The sequence below is a fragment of the Nerophis ophidion genome, linkage group LG11, assembly GCF_033978795.1.
Source record: "Nerophis ophidion isolate RoL-2023_Sa linkage group LG11, RoL_Noph_v1.0, whole genome shotgun sequence".
Taxonomy (NCBI): Eukaryota; Metazoa; Chordata; class Actinopteri; order Syngnathiformes; family Syngnathidae; genus Nerophis; species Nerophis ophidion.
In genome coordinates, this window is record NC_084621.1 from 53449478 (window position 1) to 53467888 (window position 18411).

Consider the following 18411-nt stretch of genomic DNA (forward strand, 5'->3'; position numbering starts at 1 on the left):
AGTTCTTCTTTAGATAAATAACTGTATTGCACATGCACTTTGTGTTTAATTTTTTGGTAACAACTTCTGCAAATTCAGGCATGTTGAAAAAGATTAATTGCAGTCAACGTTTGAAAATATTTAATCTAAAATGCCTATATTTTCTGGGATATGTTGAAATCCCCTAATTTTAAAGTTAAGGGTTATAAAAAACCCTTAGAACATCAGAACTGTCGCCTCAATTTTTAAAGAAATGCTGCCGGGAAATCAAACCTATTAGGCCGCGACAATCACAAAAAACCCCAGCAAAAACATTGGAGGGACTCACCTAACAATCATATAAGCATTGGATGCCAAGCCAGTTCCTTCCATCACACCACTGTCTTACAAGCAAACATCAAGGTAAAATAAAAACAGCAGGGGGGTTTCCTTACCTTGTTTTGAAGTTGGCTGGGTGTGGGTGCCCATCATACAAAGATAAAAAGTCATATTCTTCCTCCACAGCAAAAGACTGAAAAACTATGTGAATCCTGTTGCCCTCCTCTGCAACGATCACCCAGGTACAATTTGCTCCATTAGGGTAACCATATGGAAACCCTGGGCTTTCTATTGTCCCGTTCTTTCCCTTTAAAGTGCCTCCACATGTATGGATGAAGCCTGGAAAAGAAGGACAAACTTGTTTAATGACTCATTTGTGCAAAACACTCAAAATCACATTTAATAGAAAGACGCATCCATGCAGAAATAGGATAGATTGGTCTAGGTCAGGTGGTCGGCAACCCGCGGCTCTAGAACCGCATGCCGCTTCATAGCGCCACCCTAGTGGCTCCCTATGAAAATGGAAAAATGGTTTCTGTAGGAAGACAAACATGACACAAACCTTCCCAATTGTTAGAAAGCCCACCGTTTAATATGTTTGCGTTTTTGCTTCACTGATGAGAGTATTTAGCGAGTACTAGTTCCTTGAACTCTTCATAGTTTTTATACATGTATAACTTTCTCCGACGCTGCCACAGAAAGACATGTTTTATTCCACTACGTCTTTGTCTCGTTTTGTCCACCAAACATTGTATGCTGTGCATTAATGCAAAAAGGTGAGCTTTGTTGATGTTGCTGACTTGTGTGGTGTGCTAATCAGGCATATTTGGTCAGTGCATGACTGCAAGCTAATAGTTGCTAACATGCTATTTAGGCTAGCTGTATGTACATATTGCATCATTGTGCCTGGTTTGTAGAAATATTTGAGCTAACTGTCACATTTGGAACGCATTGAGGTTTCACCTTAGGATGCAGTGGGACCAGACAGGCAGGGTAGCAGGTAAGAGAAGATTTAATATACAAAAAATAAAATAACACTTGTACAAACAGCAAAGTAAAGGCGTGCCGGAGCGCACGAGAAGCTAATGCTAATAGCTAGCACTGTGACAAAGTCCAAAAACAAACGTGTCGAGTGTACGAGAAGCTAAAATAAAACTTAGCACGGAACAAGACATAGGAAGAAACAAACGTGACTGTTGCGTGTAGCAAACCAAGAGCCAAGAACGAACTGAGGTAGAATGCAGTCTTAAATACCAAAGTAATAATCAAAAACAGGTGTGTGTCAGAAAGTAAATGCAGGTGGAGCAAATGAAGTCGCCATGGTGATGAACACAAAACAAGGAAATGCACATAACTCAGGGAACGGAAGAGTCCAAACTTAATCAGAAAATACAAAAAGGACTCAAAGACTAGAGATGTGATCCGGTTTCCGGATCACAACATTAATTGTCTTTACTTACGTCCTCTGTGTATTTACTTTATATTTGCATGTCTCATAACCCTGCGATGAGCTGGCGATTTGTTCAGGGTGTACACCGCCTACCGCCCAAATGCAGCTGAGGTACGCTCCAGCACCCCCAGTGACTCCGAACGGTAGAAAATGGATGGATGTCTCATAACATATCTGGATAAAATATTGGCTGAATGGCTGATAGTTGTTTGTGTGCCTTCATAGACCCCAGCAAACATTGCCCAGCTTGCAAAGATTGTAATAAATCCATAAGAAGACAGCCTGCCTTTTCCTATAACTTGGACACACACATCCATACTTTTGGCCACCCTAGTCCAGTAATTTCCAGGAAGCAGTGAATGCATGCATGCAAGTGAGGACACTATAGTGATGCTCTTTGGTATTGCGTAGATCAATAATATATTTTTGCCTCATTACGTCCTGGTTCTTTTCTTTGGTCATAAACCCGGCGTGACACTCACCGATACAAGGGCTTTCATTTTGCAATCGGTTTTATGGATGACAAACTAAAGGAACAAGCTGAAATGGCAGTGTAGAGGTGTAATTTAACGGATTGCTCAATAAACATGTGGATTTAGGCCTTCTCAATCACAAGAGTTCAACTCAGTGATATACTATGTTACATACTGATTAGTTTTTTGTCGCAGCTAAGTGTTGACATACTGTACAACAAAAAGATGTTCTTGCATAAATGTGAGTAGAAAAACATGTGCAAAGTAAAACATTTTGCTAGTATATTAAACAATCATAAATACTTTCCGCAAGCTATTTTTGTCAAGCACGTTTGAAGTCAAATCTATTACACTTGCTCTTAATCACAACCTTTAGGATAAACATCTTGTTTAACCCAACCCTTTAACCTTTGAGAAAAACAAGAATAATTTTTTTTTTTTTGTCATTCAAAATCAATATTTCAAAAAAACCTTCTGTTTCTCAGGTAAGAATGCAACTATCAACGGTTTTGATCAGTATGCTTTCATGCACTAAATTTGCCTTATTTCTCAAATAAATGGCTGAAATGCTCTCGTATACACTACCGAAAACCTTTAATCCGCACTATTTTTTTTTTCTCTCACACACACTACTGAAATCCTCTCATTCATGAATTTGTATGTACACCATATTTGTCTCCCAGTGTGCGCGGTAGCCAAAGTACGGCCAAAGCCACCCAAAGAGTACAACCCAAAAGAGCAGTTGTGGTGCCCAGGGAACAAGAGATCACCGGCCCATGCAGCCCGGCCGGGCCAACAGCAGGCCATAGACACGCCCAGCAGAGGACAAGGCACGGGAGAAGCAGAGGACAGCCAGCCTCCAAACCAGCGAGAGACCACACCCTGCCCGGAGGGGCGCAAACACTCCCCACCAGCAACTGGGCCTAAGAATGGCTATTCAAAACAAAACTAGAACTGAACATGCTACAAAGAAAACACAAACAGAATCCTGGATGACAACAGACTTACCGTGTGTGGAGTAGAGATGGCATGTACAAAGTACATCTGCACATAACGATCAACAATGTCCCAACAAAGAAGGATAGCATCAACACAACTTAAATCAAATCTACTTTATTTATAGAGCACATTTGAAATTTACCACAGGGGTAGCCAAAGTGCTGTACAATGGGCAGGTTAAAAGATAATACGAGAACCGAGCAAACACAACACAAACAGAACACGATAAAAAATAAATACATTAAAATAAATAGTCTTAGTTGCCAACACAATGCATATGTTCCTTCTTGACTGCACTTAAATGTAGAATATATTTAGACTATATTTATATTATTCATATATGTAATATATATTTATTGTTTATTGTGAGCGAACTGTGGTGCTGAATTTCTACCAGGGATCAATAAAGTACTTTCTATTCTATTCTAAAGCAGGTGCAGGGAATAGTGCTCAAAGGAAGGTATGAAGCTGCTACAGGAAAACACTAACAAAACAGGAAGAGCAACAAAAATAAGAGCACAAAACAGGAACTAAAACACGGCACACAGGAAAACACAAAAACTCAAAATAGAGCAACTTTGTGACAGACCAACTTTGGAAAAGAAAATATTGTGATGCATGAATGGTTATGGATTAAATTCATATCAAACTATTGTGTCAAGTATTTGATGAGAACGATTTTCTATTGTAAATATAGCACACTGAGTAAAATGTTTAATTTTTCCTGCTGGTGGTGTGCCTCTGGATTTTTTCAATTAAAAAAAATGTGCCTAACTCCAAAAAGGTTGAAAACCACTGCTATCGGCTATATTATGCAGGCTTTCTGAAAAGCAATGTATTAAATATATACTGGGTATATATAGACTAAAATAAATAGTCGGTCGATACATTCTGGTGTTTGTGCAGCTGGGAAGAGTTTCTTATTGTGTTCCATAACACTTTTTTTTTTAGAAGACGAATGCATCTTGTCACTACTGAACCATAAATTGTATTTTTTATAGATAGATTGCACCTCACTTTTAATTCCAAAGTGTCTACAAATCCTACAGATATATACTGTACTGTGTTGTGATTTATGAAACTGTTATGTATCTTCAATCGAAACTTGTGAATGGCTTCTGGAAGCTTATCCAGTACCACTGAGCAAAGAGCGTAATTAGAGCAAATTGGCAGCATTGATGTGCCACCCACAGGGTCAGCATGATTCAACATGTTGGAAGTGTGTTGGGCTGCTGCGTTCAAGTGCACTTTTGAATATTGGAATTGCTTGTCCGAGATTTTTAGCTTGGCTAGGGACGAAAGCATTTTAGTGAAGCGAGGAACTGCTTTTACACAGCAAAAAAAAAAAAAAAAAAGTAGCCTTTGTGGGTGGTTTGTATAGCCCAGTTGTCACTAGAGACCTCCACTTGAGACCTTATAAACTATGAAAATACAAGGAAATACTGTACAATTGACATGTGGCAATCTTTTTAAAAGGGGAACTGCACATTTTTTGTGTTATGTGAGACAAGAATTATCAAGTCTCTCTTTTCTGTGCAATTTAAACAGTGAAAAATAACTGCTCGTATGCTGCGCCTGACAATGAAAGTAATGGGGAAGTGATCTATTCCATCTTTAAAGGCCTACTGAAACCCACTACTACCCACCACGCAGTCTGATAGTTTATACATCAATGATGAAATATTAACATTGCAACACATGCAAATACAGCTTTTTGAGTTTACTAAATTACAATTTAAAATTTCCCGGGAGTTTCGTCTTGGAAACGTTGTGTAATGATGACGTGTACGCAGGACGTCACACCTTTTTAGGAAGTATGAGCGTGTCACACCCCGCCTCGGGTGAAGGTAATGTAACCTTTGCAAACCGGACTTCAAATCAAGGATGGCAAGGCACAGTGGTAACAGTTCACATTTATTTAAATCCCAACAAGTGTCAAAAGATGAACAAAACAGGAAGACAAAGCACCAACAATTTGTAACAGTAATAAATAAAGACAATATTAGTATCGTGTATTATATAATCGTACATTTATATTTTAAATATATTTCAAAGTTGCGTGCATTAAATAGGCCTATATATAATTAATCAAAATAAGCATATTAAAAATAATCAAAATATAAATCCATTAATTCAAAATACATATATTCAAAATCAAAATGTCAACCATCAAATATATCAAAGTAAAGAATTAAATGACAAAACAGATTTAGCAAAATAAATTAGCAATCAACAAAACTCATTTAACCGGTTACATCATGACATAAACTCATCATCAAAATAATCACCTCAATAGTTGTTTGATGTATGAAGATCGAAACTCTTGGTCAGGACAGAGAACCTACTCTGGCAGTGACAAGCAGCAGACTGGCAGAAACATGGCATTTTCCCCACTTAAATAGCCCATAGCCCCGCCCACTAGCTGGGACCAATTTGACAAGGGAAATTAAGAAAACAGTTATTTTGTAAATTTAACCATAAATAACCATCAGATGTCTAAAAAGTATTCACATAGTACTTTTACGTTTTTAAAGCAGTCACTTTTGTCCACAGTGTATTCAGGTTTAGACAACACAACTTTCAAATGTCCAATGTCCCTCAGCAACACCCAGCTCCTGACAATCATGGTTTGGCCCAAATTAGGCCTAATTAGTCAAAGCAGGTGTGCTCACCTACATATAGCCTTCAGTCCCACCCTGACTCTTTTAGCCAGACATGCAGAGCCATGGTGAGTGACAGCTTACAACTTGTTTGTGGAGCATGCTGTTTGTAGTGTGTCAATGTTGAGCTTTTTAACAAATGTGCACGGTTTGTGAGGAAGCCAAAGGTCAAACAGTGACAGTGTGGGGTCAAACTGTCACAGAGCGCTACGCACACACACAGGTAAAAGTCGTCTGCTTTAACGGCATAATTACACAGTATTTTGGGAATTTGTGTTGCTGAATCTTTTGCAATTTGTTCAATTAATATTGGAGAAGTCACAGTAGAAAGATGGAGTTGGGAAGCTTTAGCCTTTAGCCACACAAACACACGGTGATTCCTTGTTTAAAATTCCCGGAGGTAAAACTTTACTATGGATCACAGCGCGGTCAGGCAGACATGGATCCCAACCGAATGTCAACCAGCAAGTTTCGGTGAAAAAATTGTGGTTAAAAAGTCAGTTCTTACCGGGTATCAGCTGAGCTTGTGTCGTCCGTACAGCTGCCGTCGACAACCGTGAGACATGGCGTCTTATGGCGTCAAGACACCCGTGGACAAACCCCTCCGACTATCAGGTACTATTAAACTCACTAAAACACTAGCAACACAATAGAATAAGGATTTCCCAGAATTATCCTAGTAAATACATAGGAATACGTCCCAATGCGATCGCGTTTTTTTTTTGTTTTTTTTTTCTAGTCCGTCGCTATCAATATCCTCAAACACGAATCTTTCATCCTCGCTCAAATTAATGGGGAAATTGTTGTTTTATCGGTCCGAATAACTTTTTTTGTTGGAGGCTCCCATTAAAATCAATGTGAATATGTGAGGAGCCCCCACACTTGCGACGTCATCGTCTGTGACTTCCGGTAAAGGCGAGGCTTTTTCAGGAAGTACTAAAAGTGGCGAACTTTATCGTCGATTTTCTCTACTAAATCCTTTCAGCAAAAGTATGGCAACATCGCGAAATGATCAAGTATGACACATAGAATGGACCTGCGTTTAAATAAGAAAATCTCATTTCAGTAGGCCTTTAAAGCACTCTAGAAACCATCCAAAAACCTTCAACACCGATTTATAGACATACTGTTTGTACAGAATGTAATGTAATGTAGTAACATGCACATGAGGATGTCATGGTTTGAATATTTTTTTTATCAGTTATTGTGACTAAAATGATCACAGTTAACATTATCGCTGTAATTTTAAATGTGATCAAAACTTTCAAAAATTACTTATACTGAAATCTTTTAACCAAGTTTTATAAAAGTAAACATATACACACAAACACATTAAAAATGTAAATATGTAACCCAAGTAGAAAGTTGAATATACATACGAAAGCAACACAAGAATGATAAAAAAGTAATATGGCAAAAACAAAATAATACTATAAAGAAATAAAAATAAATGTGAACATTTCGCAAGACATCACCTTATAGATATAAGATGTAACTGCACTTTTTGTCCGTATAGACAAAAATATTTTTCTTATATAAGATGTAGTCGTACATAGGACTGCACGATTATGGGCAAAATAATAATTATGATTATTTTGATGAATTTTGAAATCACGATTATTAATCAGGATTATTTATTATGTTTGGTAAAACATTGCTAGGGTGTGGAAGCAACGCTATCATGTCATTTGCAATATCTAATAAAAATGCTCTGGATCAAGGGTCCCCAAACTACGGCTCGCGGGCCGGATGCGGCCCGCCAGCGTCCACAATTCGGCCAGCGGAAATTATTTTTTATAAATCTGTCCTTTCTAATCCATTTTCCACTACGTGTTACCCTCTTTGTCTCCTAGCCGCATTTGGCATATCATATTGCCTAAAATGTTCTCATCGGTAACGTGACATCACTGCGCTCGTGCCGCAGAGTCGGGTGAGCATGCAGCAAGTGAGCTCTTTTAAATTAGTGTGTGACGAATATATATATATATATATATATATATATGTATATATATTTATATATGTATATATATTTATTTATTTATATATATATATATATATATATATATATATATATATATATATATATATATATATATATATATATATATATATATAGGGCAGCACGGTGGAACAGGGGTTAGTGCATGTACCTCACAATAAGAAGGTCCTGAGTTCAATCCCAGGCTCTAGATCTTTCTGTGTGGAGTTTGCATGTTCTCCCTGTCACTGCGTGGGTTCCCTCCGGGGACTCCGGCTTCCTCCCACTTCCAATAATGCACCTCGGGATAGTGTGATTGGCAACACTATCCCGGATAGTGTTGCCAATCAGACATTGTCTGTCAGACAGACAGACAATGTTGTCTGTCTGTGTTGGCCCTGTGATGAGGTAGCAACTTGTCTAGGGTGTACAGCGCCTTCCGCCCGAATGCAGCTGAGATGGGCTACAGCACTCCCTATGACCCCAAAAGGGACACGCGGTACAAAATGGGTATTTATATATATACATATTAGGGCTGCGAATCTTTGGGTGTCCCACGATTTGATTCAATATCGATTCTTGGGGTCGTGATTCGATTATATATCGATTTTTTTCGATTCAACGTGATTATCGATTCAAAAACAATATTTTTCCGATTCAAAAGGATTCTGTATTCATTCAATACATAGGATGTCAGCAGGATCTACCCGTCTGCTGACATGCAAGCAGGGTAATTGATTTTTTTTTTTAAGTTTTTATAATTGTAAAGGACAATGTTTTATCAACTGATTGCAGTAATGTCATTTTTTTAACTATTAAAGAACCCAAAATATGACTTATTTTATCTTTGTGAAAATATTGGACACAGTGTGTTGTCAAAACTTATGAGATGCGATGCAAGTGTAAGCCACTGTGACACTATTTTTCTTTTTTTTTTCTTTTTTATAAAAGTCTAATGATAATGTCAATGAGGGAATTTTAATCACTGCTATGCTGAAATCATAACTAATATTGATACTGTTGTTGATAATCATTTTTGTTTCACTACTTTTGGTTTGTTCTGTGTCGTGTTTGTCTCCTCAATTGCTCTGTTTATTGCAGTTCTGAGTGTTGCTGGGTCAGGTTTGGTTTTGGAATTGGATTGCATTGTTATGGTATTGCTGTGTAGTGGTTTGTTGGATTGATAAAAAAATGTTTTTATTTTTTATTATTATTTTTTTTTTTATGAGAATCGATTCTGAATCGTACAACGTGAGAATCACGATTCGTATTCGAATCGATTTTTTCCCACACCCCTAACATATATAAACATATATATATTAGGGATGCACCGATTAATCGGTAACAGAATATATTCGGCCGAATATGGCAAAAAAGCCACATTCGGCCTTCGGTGGAATGAGTTAAAAACAAGGCTGAATAGAGGCGTGTGACGCAATTTTTTGACGCGGTGACGCAATCAACCAACGTGCAGTGACGCGGTGACGTTGGGATATGTTGTGTACCTGTATAGTGTATGAGGTTACAAGCACACACTTATTGAGATTTAGTGGGGCCTCTGTTTACATTATTAGCCTGTTGTGTAGGCTACCTGTATAAGTGTAAGAGGTTACAAGCACACACTTAATTGAGATTTACTTGAGCCTTCTGTTTACATTATTAGCATATCTACTGTGGCTAAGCAGACTTTTGCCAAAAGGACAATAATTCATTTGTTGTGGGTTCATCCACTTAAATGCACTTTATTTTTTTTTGGAATGCATGTTTTGTTTGAAGGCCTAATATAAATGAAAAACTTTGTTCTTTTTTTGAACAGCAAAGGCTACTGGAATATTAAAAACATTTCAATATTCAATAAAAAATTACTTTATTTGAAAAACATGTCTAAATATTCATTCTAGGCTATTTATGCAATATTAAAAAATTTGTGAAAAACTGCATTCATTATTCGGTATTCGGCCTTCGGCCAAGCGTTTAAATTTTATTCGGCTTCGGCCACAAATTTTCATTTCGGTGCATCCCTAATATATATATATATATATCTATATATATATATATATAGATATATATATAGATATATATATATATATATATATATATATACCGGCCCCCGGCAAATTGTTTTAACCCGATGCGGCCCCCAAGTCAAAAAGTTTGGGGACCCCTGCTCTAGATAAACATCTATACATCCATCCATCCATTTCCAACCGATTGTCCCGTTCGGAGTCACGGGGGGTTGCTGGAGCCTATCTCAGCTGCATTCGGGCGGAAGGCGGGGTACACCCTTGACAAGTCGCCACCTCATCACAGGACCAACACAGATAGACAACATTCACACTCACATTCACACATTAGGGACCATATAAAGTTGCCAATCAACCTATCCCCAGGTGCATGTCTTTGGAGGTGGGAGTAAAGTTAAAGACAAATATTTGTGTTTTTGTTCATTAATAGTATCAGCGTGTCAGCTTTTTTTTTCACATAATGCCTTTATCTCTATTTTTACATTTTTATAGAGAGGTATTTTTTAAGTTATGTACACACATTTACACACACTGTGTGTACATGTACATGCTGTATCGGGACAGATCCATACACAATACAACATTAACACAATGCTATGTGACATAAAATGTTAATAAAGTCACTACTTTGTGGGATGAAAAAAACAAGTGATATAAAAAAATATGTTGTTTACTATTTGATATCAATATAAAGCACAACGCAGTTTGGCTAATGAAGATAAAGTCTAATAAACCAGCTTTGTTCTTCAACAACACCACGTACTTCAGTGCACCAGTTTGGCCAACAAAAATAAACAGGAGTGAAACCTCCCACATCTAATACACAATCGTGGTCCCTCACCAAAAACTCAGCCTGTGTTAAATTCGATGAAATTACAAAATATTTTAGCTAGTATTGATGTTATTGGAACACTGACAAAGTTAGCAGTTTAATGTGAGCATCCCAGTAAACAAACAAGACTTTATAAACAAGTTGTGGCAACGTTCCCGACACATTGCCTGCTGCATGGTAACTCTCAGTCACAGCAGCTGATGGACAGACGCTAGTTGCACGTTCAAAATGAAACCGCAACATGAAATCTTTTTCTCCTCCCACAGCATTGCGCTCTTAAACACACACTGAGACTCCACGGAAATAGAAGCGATTGAATTGAAGTGATCGGCTTTTGAAAAGTCGGAACTAACACGCCAAGATTATTCGATTGGAAACCAGATCTCTCGACCGCCGGAAGGAACCCTTCAGCGCATGCGCCAGTCTCAACGTGCAGAATGCAACCGGAAAGAAGATACCATTCATTAAAAAGGTATCAACAATTGTAGTGAAGAGGAGACTTTAGTTGCTTCACAAATTAAAATAACAGATAATTTTGAAGTGCATCGCTGGTAGAAAAAAGAAATGTAGATATATTTAAGAAGGTAATGTAAGGAAATGTAAAATGACTGCCGAACAAAATACAAATGAGATAAAAGAGAATGAATACAGTATATTAAAAGTGAATAATAAAGTGTAAACAAACAAACCTGTTCACAATGTATTTGTGCACTCTAAACTGATTAAGAATAACTCTGTAACTTTCACCTGAAACAGTATCAGTCGGTCAAACGGTCTTTTCCTTCGGATTTAAAACTCCTTTCATCAATCCACAGAGCCTTTTGAATGAACTCCAGGACATTCAAAATTTTGTTGCCATGATTCTTCGTCCGAAAATTCCTTTGAAAATACATTCTTGGTCATGTTTGTAGCACAATATTTCTTGATGCTGTCTGCTATTCATTATCAGCAGACACATTAAAGACGTAATATTTGTGATCTGTGCCATAATTACAGTGGGCATTTCTTAAAACAAGTTTTAACGATATACAGATATCTAGTGTGACGTCATAAGTCACCCGAAAAAAATAATTCATTTATTCGTGCTAAAAGTGTTCGGGGAGGACATGGTCTATGACCAATAGTCGCATCAGAAACTGTGCATGCACACTTGGATTTCACACGCAGGTATGAGAATACAAAAAAACTAACTATTTAGGAAATTAAACTAATTTAGTGCATAGAAACTTAGTGAATGACAACAACAACATAGAGAACGATTTCTGTGTTTGCTGCCAATAATCGCAGACTTTTGTGAACGCATTGGAGCGTAATCATGTATCACTACGATTACACGATTTTATCGATCGCGTTTTTCTCTCCAAATTTTACTTTCAAACTGTCAACATATTTTTGTCTCAAAGTGCCACACATTAGAACAATATACAATAATGTATTTTAAAAAATATTTGGCTTTATGCTGACAGACTTGGAGCTTTTGTCTACATCATGTTCTTGAACTGAAGATATAACTGGTAAAATCATTAGTCATGTAGGCCATAAGGATGTGTTTAAAATCTTGGGGGGAAATATATACAGTCATGGTAAAAAAAACATTAATGAAGTTTGGTTCTCTTATGAATTTATTATGGGTCTACCGAAAATCTGACCAAATCTGCTGGGTCAAAAGTATACATACAGCATTGTTAATATTTAGTTACATGTCCCTTGGCAAGTTTCACTTTTGGTAGCCATCCACAAGCTTCTGACAAGATTCTGGTTGAATTTTTGACCACTCCTCTTGACAAAATTGGTGCAGTTCAGCTAAATGTGTTGATTTTCTGACATTGACTTGTTTCTTCAGCATTGTCCACATGTTTAAGTCAGGACTTTGGGAAGGCCATTCTAAACCTTAAATTCTATTCTTAAAGAACTAAACTTCATGAATGTTTTTTGTGACAAACAAGTACGTGCTCCAATCACTCTATCACAAAAAAACAAGAGTTGTAGAATTTTTTGAAAACTCAAGATAGTCGGGACATTATGACCTTAACAAGTGTATGTAAACTTTTGACCACGACTGTTGTATGACTCCTTTAATTCCCATTAGTGCAAGCTGGCTGCTTTTTTCTAAGGTTCTGTTGAGGTTATCAAAACATTTTAATTTAACTGCTGAAATTGATGTTATACAATATATAACAAAGCCCCTAAGGAAGGAAAGCACACATTATGGATTTAGAAGTACAATTCTAATGGTAAAAGTAAGGCAATATCAGTTTTATGAGCTCAGTTCATTTAAGTACAGTGGTTATTATTTCAGCTTTGCAGCGGTGTAGAAGTGCAGTACATTCCAGTCTCAGAATTTTTGGATTTGATTACTTTACAGCATCTGTATCTGACACTGCATCTCTCTCTGGACCGGAGGCTGCAGTGCCTCAGACTGGAAGTCACTCCAGAGAGTGGTAAGGACAGCGGAAAAGATCATCCGGACTCTTCTTCCTCCTATCCAGGAGATCGCAAAAGGCCACTGCCTGACCAGGGCTCAGAAAATCTGCAGAGACTCCTCATCTCCAGCAAAGACTGTTTTTACTGCTGGACTCTAGAAAGAGGTTCCGCAGACTCTGTAGCAGAACCTCCAGGTTCTGTAAATAGCTTCTTCCCTCAGGCCATAAGACTCTTGAACGCATCGTAATAATCCCCTCAATTCCCCCCCCAAAACGGATTAACTGGCTGGAATATAAAGACAATATAACATACATCCATAAAAGTGGATACATATGCAAAAGTGCAAAATAATTATCTGTACAGTAATCTATTTATTTATATCTGCACCTATTGCTGTTTTATCTTGTACTACCATGCACCAATGCAACAAGATGTTCTTATCTGTACTGTAAAGTTCAAACTTGAATGACAATAAAAGGAAGTCTAAGTCTACGGTAATTAAATTGTGCCAGTACAACACGTTTTGTGGCTGTTGAGTGTCGCTATACAGCAAAGGCATTAATACTGCATGTGAGTATTCAGACGCAAAACACTGCTCGAATTGAATGCTTAATAGCGTCTGTGTGGGGATGACATGTTCTCATTTCGAGGACACCTACAGTATCTCCCTCGTCCTTACTCCCGCTGCTTTAGATGCGAGTCTTCGTTTCATGCCGCACAATTTCCAGAACTCTGCCAAGGACTCTGCATTTTTCCTGCATCTTTGACTCTTTCTCATGCATTGGCTGTTATTGTCCCTGAATATTTGCTCCATTCTCTCAGCAACACCTGCTCTCACCATTACCTTTCTTCTTGTCCTTTTCTCCTATATGCTATCTATTATGAATTAGTATCAATTCAGTGTTGCATATCACACAAGCTTGTAATTTGTTAAAGGCTGCCAGCGTCATTAAAGCTTCATCCGTAAGGAGAACACTGCACACATGCATGTAATTACTTCAGATGTCGAAACAACACGTGTTTTCTTGCGCGTGGAAGAGGCTGTACATTAAACACATTCATCACCGAGACCTACGCTGCGACTCCTTTGAACTCTGCTGTCACGCCTCAGTTGCCTTCTGACCTTCATCAAAGCTGCATTCGCTTAACCCGCTCACAGGGGCTTTCTGCAATTCGCGCGTCAGAGCTACGTCGAAATATGTAGTTTGGTGAGCAAACACATTAACGACATGCTGTGAATGCACGGTGGGGGGGACCAAAGCTCAATGGTATGAATTAGTGTCATGTACACAAGGGTTGGATTCACATTGGGGACCTCAGCAGGCAGCCCGGCTGACTAACTGACAACACCAAAATAATCCCAGCTGTTGCTAAATTCTAAATGTAACAATTGCCATTTTGTAGAAACACATAACATATAACCAATTATTTCTATTGATTGTTTTACTGTTGACTTGCTAATAGGGACTTACTGTATAACCATATATGTTTCCAAGGGTATTTTTGCATGTCAATTCTGCGCATAAGAAATGATTACTGAATTAGAATACATACAGTAAATGGTAAATGGATTATACTTGTATAGTGCTTTTCTTCCTTCAAGGTACTCAAAGCGCTTTGACACTATTTCCACATCCACCCATTCACACACACATTCACACACTGATGGCGGGAGCTGCCCAGCAAGGCACTAACCACGACCCATCAGGAGCAAGGGTGAAGTGTCTTGCTCAAGGACACAACGGACGTGACGAGGTTGGTAGAAGGTGGGGATTGAACCAGGAACCCTCAGGTTGCTGACACGGCCACTCTCCCAACTGCGCCACGCAAAAATATGCAGTACAGGCCTGCAGACTTAATTAAAATAAAATTAGTTGTGTACTTAAGCACTTTCAATGTGTTGGCCAGATGACGTTTTGTGATGCTTCTAGCCCAGACCTGGGCAAATTACGGCCCGAGAGCTGTATGTAGCCAGTTAAAGTTTTCAACCCGGTCCAATATTTTAAACCTTTACAATCGAAACAGGAGCCGCTAATGTGATGTGCAGTGCATTTTTCAAATTACTGTAAGTCTTAAAATATAGAGAATATTCTTATGGTTGGAATCTACACTTTTGAGTGATATACGGGTTATTATGGTAGTGTACGGAATAGCAGCCCCAAGCAGACGAGACTAAAAAGCAGAGTGGGCGGGGTTTGTTTACAGCAGTCAGCTTGAGACCTGAGTGTCAGGGAGCGACACAGAAGCAGATTTCTACAACGATGTTCTGTTCTGCAGAAAGTGATACTATATGGGTTATTACTATATGGCTCTCTGGGAATGTTTTTTTTTTTAATCCTTTGCGTTTATGTTTTGTTGTGTTTGTTGCATATTTGTTGCATTTTGCTTTATTGTAAAAGATTGATCTTTAGACGGTCGCCTGGGAAGTAAAGAAGAGAGATGTTTATGTTCTTAATAGTCAGTGTTTTATAGTCCATAGTTAATATTACAAATCCCACATTATTTATTTTCATGTACATTATTTTATTCAGCAAAAACACTGTAATATATATATATATATTTGTCATTTGAATTCATGTTTTGCCGTGTTTGCATATTTGTTGCATTTTGCTTTTTCGTAAAAGATCGATCTTGAGACAGTTGTCTGGGAAGTAAAGAGGAGAGATGTTTATGTTGTTAATATTCGGTGTTTTATGGTCCATAGTTAATATTACAAATCCTACATTATGTAATAATGTACAAACCCCGTTTGTTTCCCATTAGTTGGGAAGTTGTGTTAGATGTAAATATAAATGGAATACAATGTTTTGCAAATCATTTTCAACCCATATTCAGTTGAATATGCTACAAAGACAACACATTTGATGTTCAAACTGATATATTTTTATTTTTTGCAAATTATTAACTTTAGAATTTGATGCCAGCAACACGTGACAAAGAAATTGGGAAAGGGGGCATTAAATACTGATACAGTTGAGAAATGCTCATCAAACACTTGTTTGGAACATCCCACAGGTGTGCAGGCTAATTGGGAACAGGTGGGTGCCATGATTCGGTATAAAGGCAGCTTCAATGAAATGCTAAGTAATTCACAAAGAAGGTTAGGGTGAGGGTCACCAATTTTTAAGCAAATTGTCGATGAGTATTACAACAACATTTCTCAACAAGCTATTGCAAGGAATTTAGGGATTTTACCATCTACGGTCCATAAAATCATCAAAAGGTTCAGAGAATCTGGAGAAATCACTGGACGTAAGCGATGATATTAAGGACCGTTGATCCAACAGGCGGTGCTGCATCAAAAACCGACATCAGTGTGTAAAAGGATATTACCACGTGGGCTCAGGAACACTTCATAAAACCACTGTTAGTAACTACAGTTGGTTGCTACATCTGTAAGTCCAAGTTAAAACTCTGCTATGCAAAGCAAAATCCATTTATCAACAACACAAAGAAACGCCGCTGGCTTCGCTGGGCCCAAGCTCATTTAAGATGGACTGATGCAAAGTGGAAAGGTGTTCTGTGGTCTGACGAGTCCACATTTCAAATATTTGGAAACTGTGGACGTGGTGTCCTCCGGAACAAAGAGGAAAATAACCATCCGGATTGTTATAGGCGCAAAGTTTGAAAGCCAGCATCTGTGATGGTATGGGGGTGTATTAGTACCCAAGGCATGGGTAACTTACACATCTGTGAAGGTACCATTAATGCTGAAAGGTCCATACAGGTTCTGGAGCAACATATGTTGTCATCCAAGCAACGTTATCATGGACGCCCCTGCTTATTTCAGCAAAATACCAAGTCACGTGTTACAACAAAGTGGTTTCGTAGTAAAGGAGTGCGGGTACTCTGGCGCATTATGAAGCGTAAAATACGACAGCGGAGACCCCCGACTGTTGAATGACTGAAGCCCTACATAAAGCAAGAATGGGAAAGAATTCCACTTTCAAAGCTTCAACAATTAGTTTCCTCAGTTCCCAAACGTTTATTGAGTGTTGTTAAAAGAAAAGGTGATGTAACACAGTGGTGGACATGCCCTTTCCCAACTACTTTGGCACGTGTTGCAGCCATGAAATTCTAAGTTAATTATTATTTGTAAAAAAAATAAAAATAAAGTTTATGAGTTTGAACATCAAATATCTTGTCTTTGTAGTGCATTCAACTGAATATGGGTTAAATCATTGTAGTCCGTTTATATTTACATCTAACACAATTTCCCAACTCATATGGAAACGGTGTTTGTATATAATTATATAATGTACATTCTTTTATTCAGAAAAAAGTCTGTAAGATTCAATTCAGTTTTTTGAGGTGGTCTGTCATATTTTCAGCATTTTATCAGTCATATTGTGAGTGTTTGTAATGTGTATTTAGTTAAAAAAACGGAACCAACCAGAAGTGTGATACTTTTTACAGCTGAAATGTTGTGTCAAAAAACAAAGACACAGACAAACTCATGTTAAACTCATTCATGTTAAAAATAAAACAATAAAAAATAAGAACAGTGAGTATGATCACACATTCATCAGTCAGTCACTCCTGTTACACAGAACTATACTGCTGTTGTCATATATACATACATTTATATACATTATGCACATATACATATATGTATATATACACAGTATACATATGTATTAATATGACATCAGTGACACCTTCACCTGGAGAGTCTGAGACCCGTCAACAGGCACACATTTTAACCCCCCAACACCTCCGCACGCCTCGCCTTTGTCTTTTCATCCTCACATCCAGCCGCTCTCTACAGCATATCCACACCCCCCGAGCATGGCTGGACACTTCACATACACAAAAATCATTGAGCTGCAACAATGCATTAAGGCTGATTGTTGCAACGCATCCGACATTTTCTAGCATCCTTCTGCATGCGAGGTTTTGCATTTTGGGGACGCATCATTAGCAAGGCGCCCACACTTTCTGGCGCAGCAATCAATAAACTTCCTCTTTCCAGCAATAGGGTGCTCTGCTGGAAGTTCTGCCACGTCTTCCACAAACTTTCAGGTTCCGTAAAGACAAGCGGCACATTGGAACGCGCCGCCTTCGGGCCGTGGGCCGTTTGTCGGTCACGGAGCTCACCGTCATCATTGCTTGCCTGCAACAGGAAGCTAACAAGCGAAATAATAGACTCTGTGAATAGTCCCAGAGCATAATACTACTACCACCATGCTTGACCGGAGACAGGGTGTTCCTGGGATTAAAGGCCTCACCTTTTCTCCTCCAAACATATTGCTGGGTATTGTGGCCAAACAGCTC

General features: G+C 38.2%; 1 protein-coding gene across 2 annotated transcripts in view; it reads right to left on the reverse strand.

Moving 5' to 3' along the window:
• Positions 1–18411, reverse strand: part of LOC133562239 (CUB and sushi domain-containing protein 3-like) — a 673567-nt gene that overhangs the window by 613622 nt on the left and 41534 nt on the right. For both annotated transcript variants that reach the window (XM_061916244.1, XM_061916243.1), the window contains exon 2: positions 414–636. In XM_061916244.1, coding sequence (XP_061772228.1) covers positions 414–636 — 223 coding nt within the window. The remainder of the gene's footprint in view (positions 1–413; positions 637–18411) is intronic.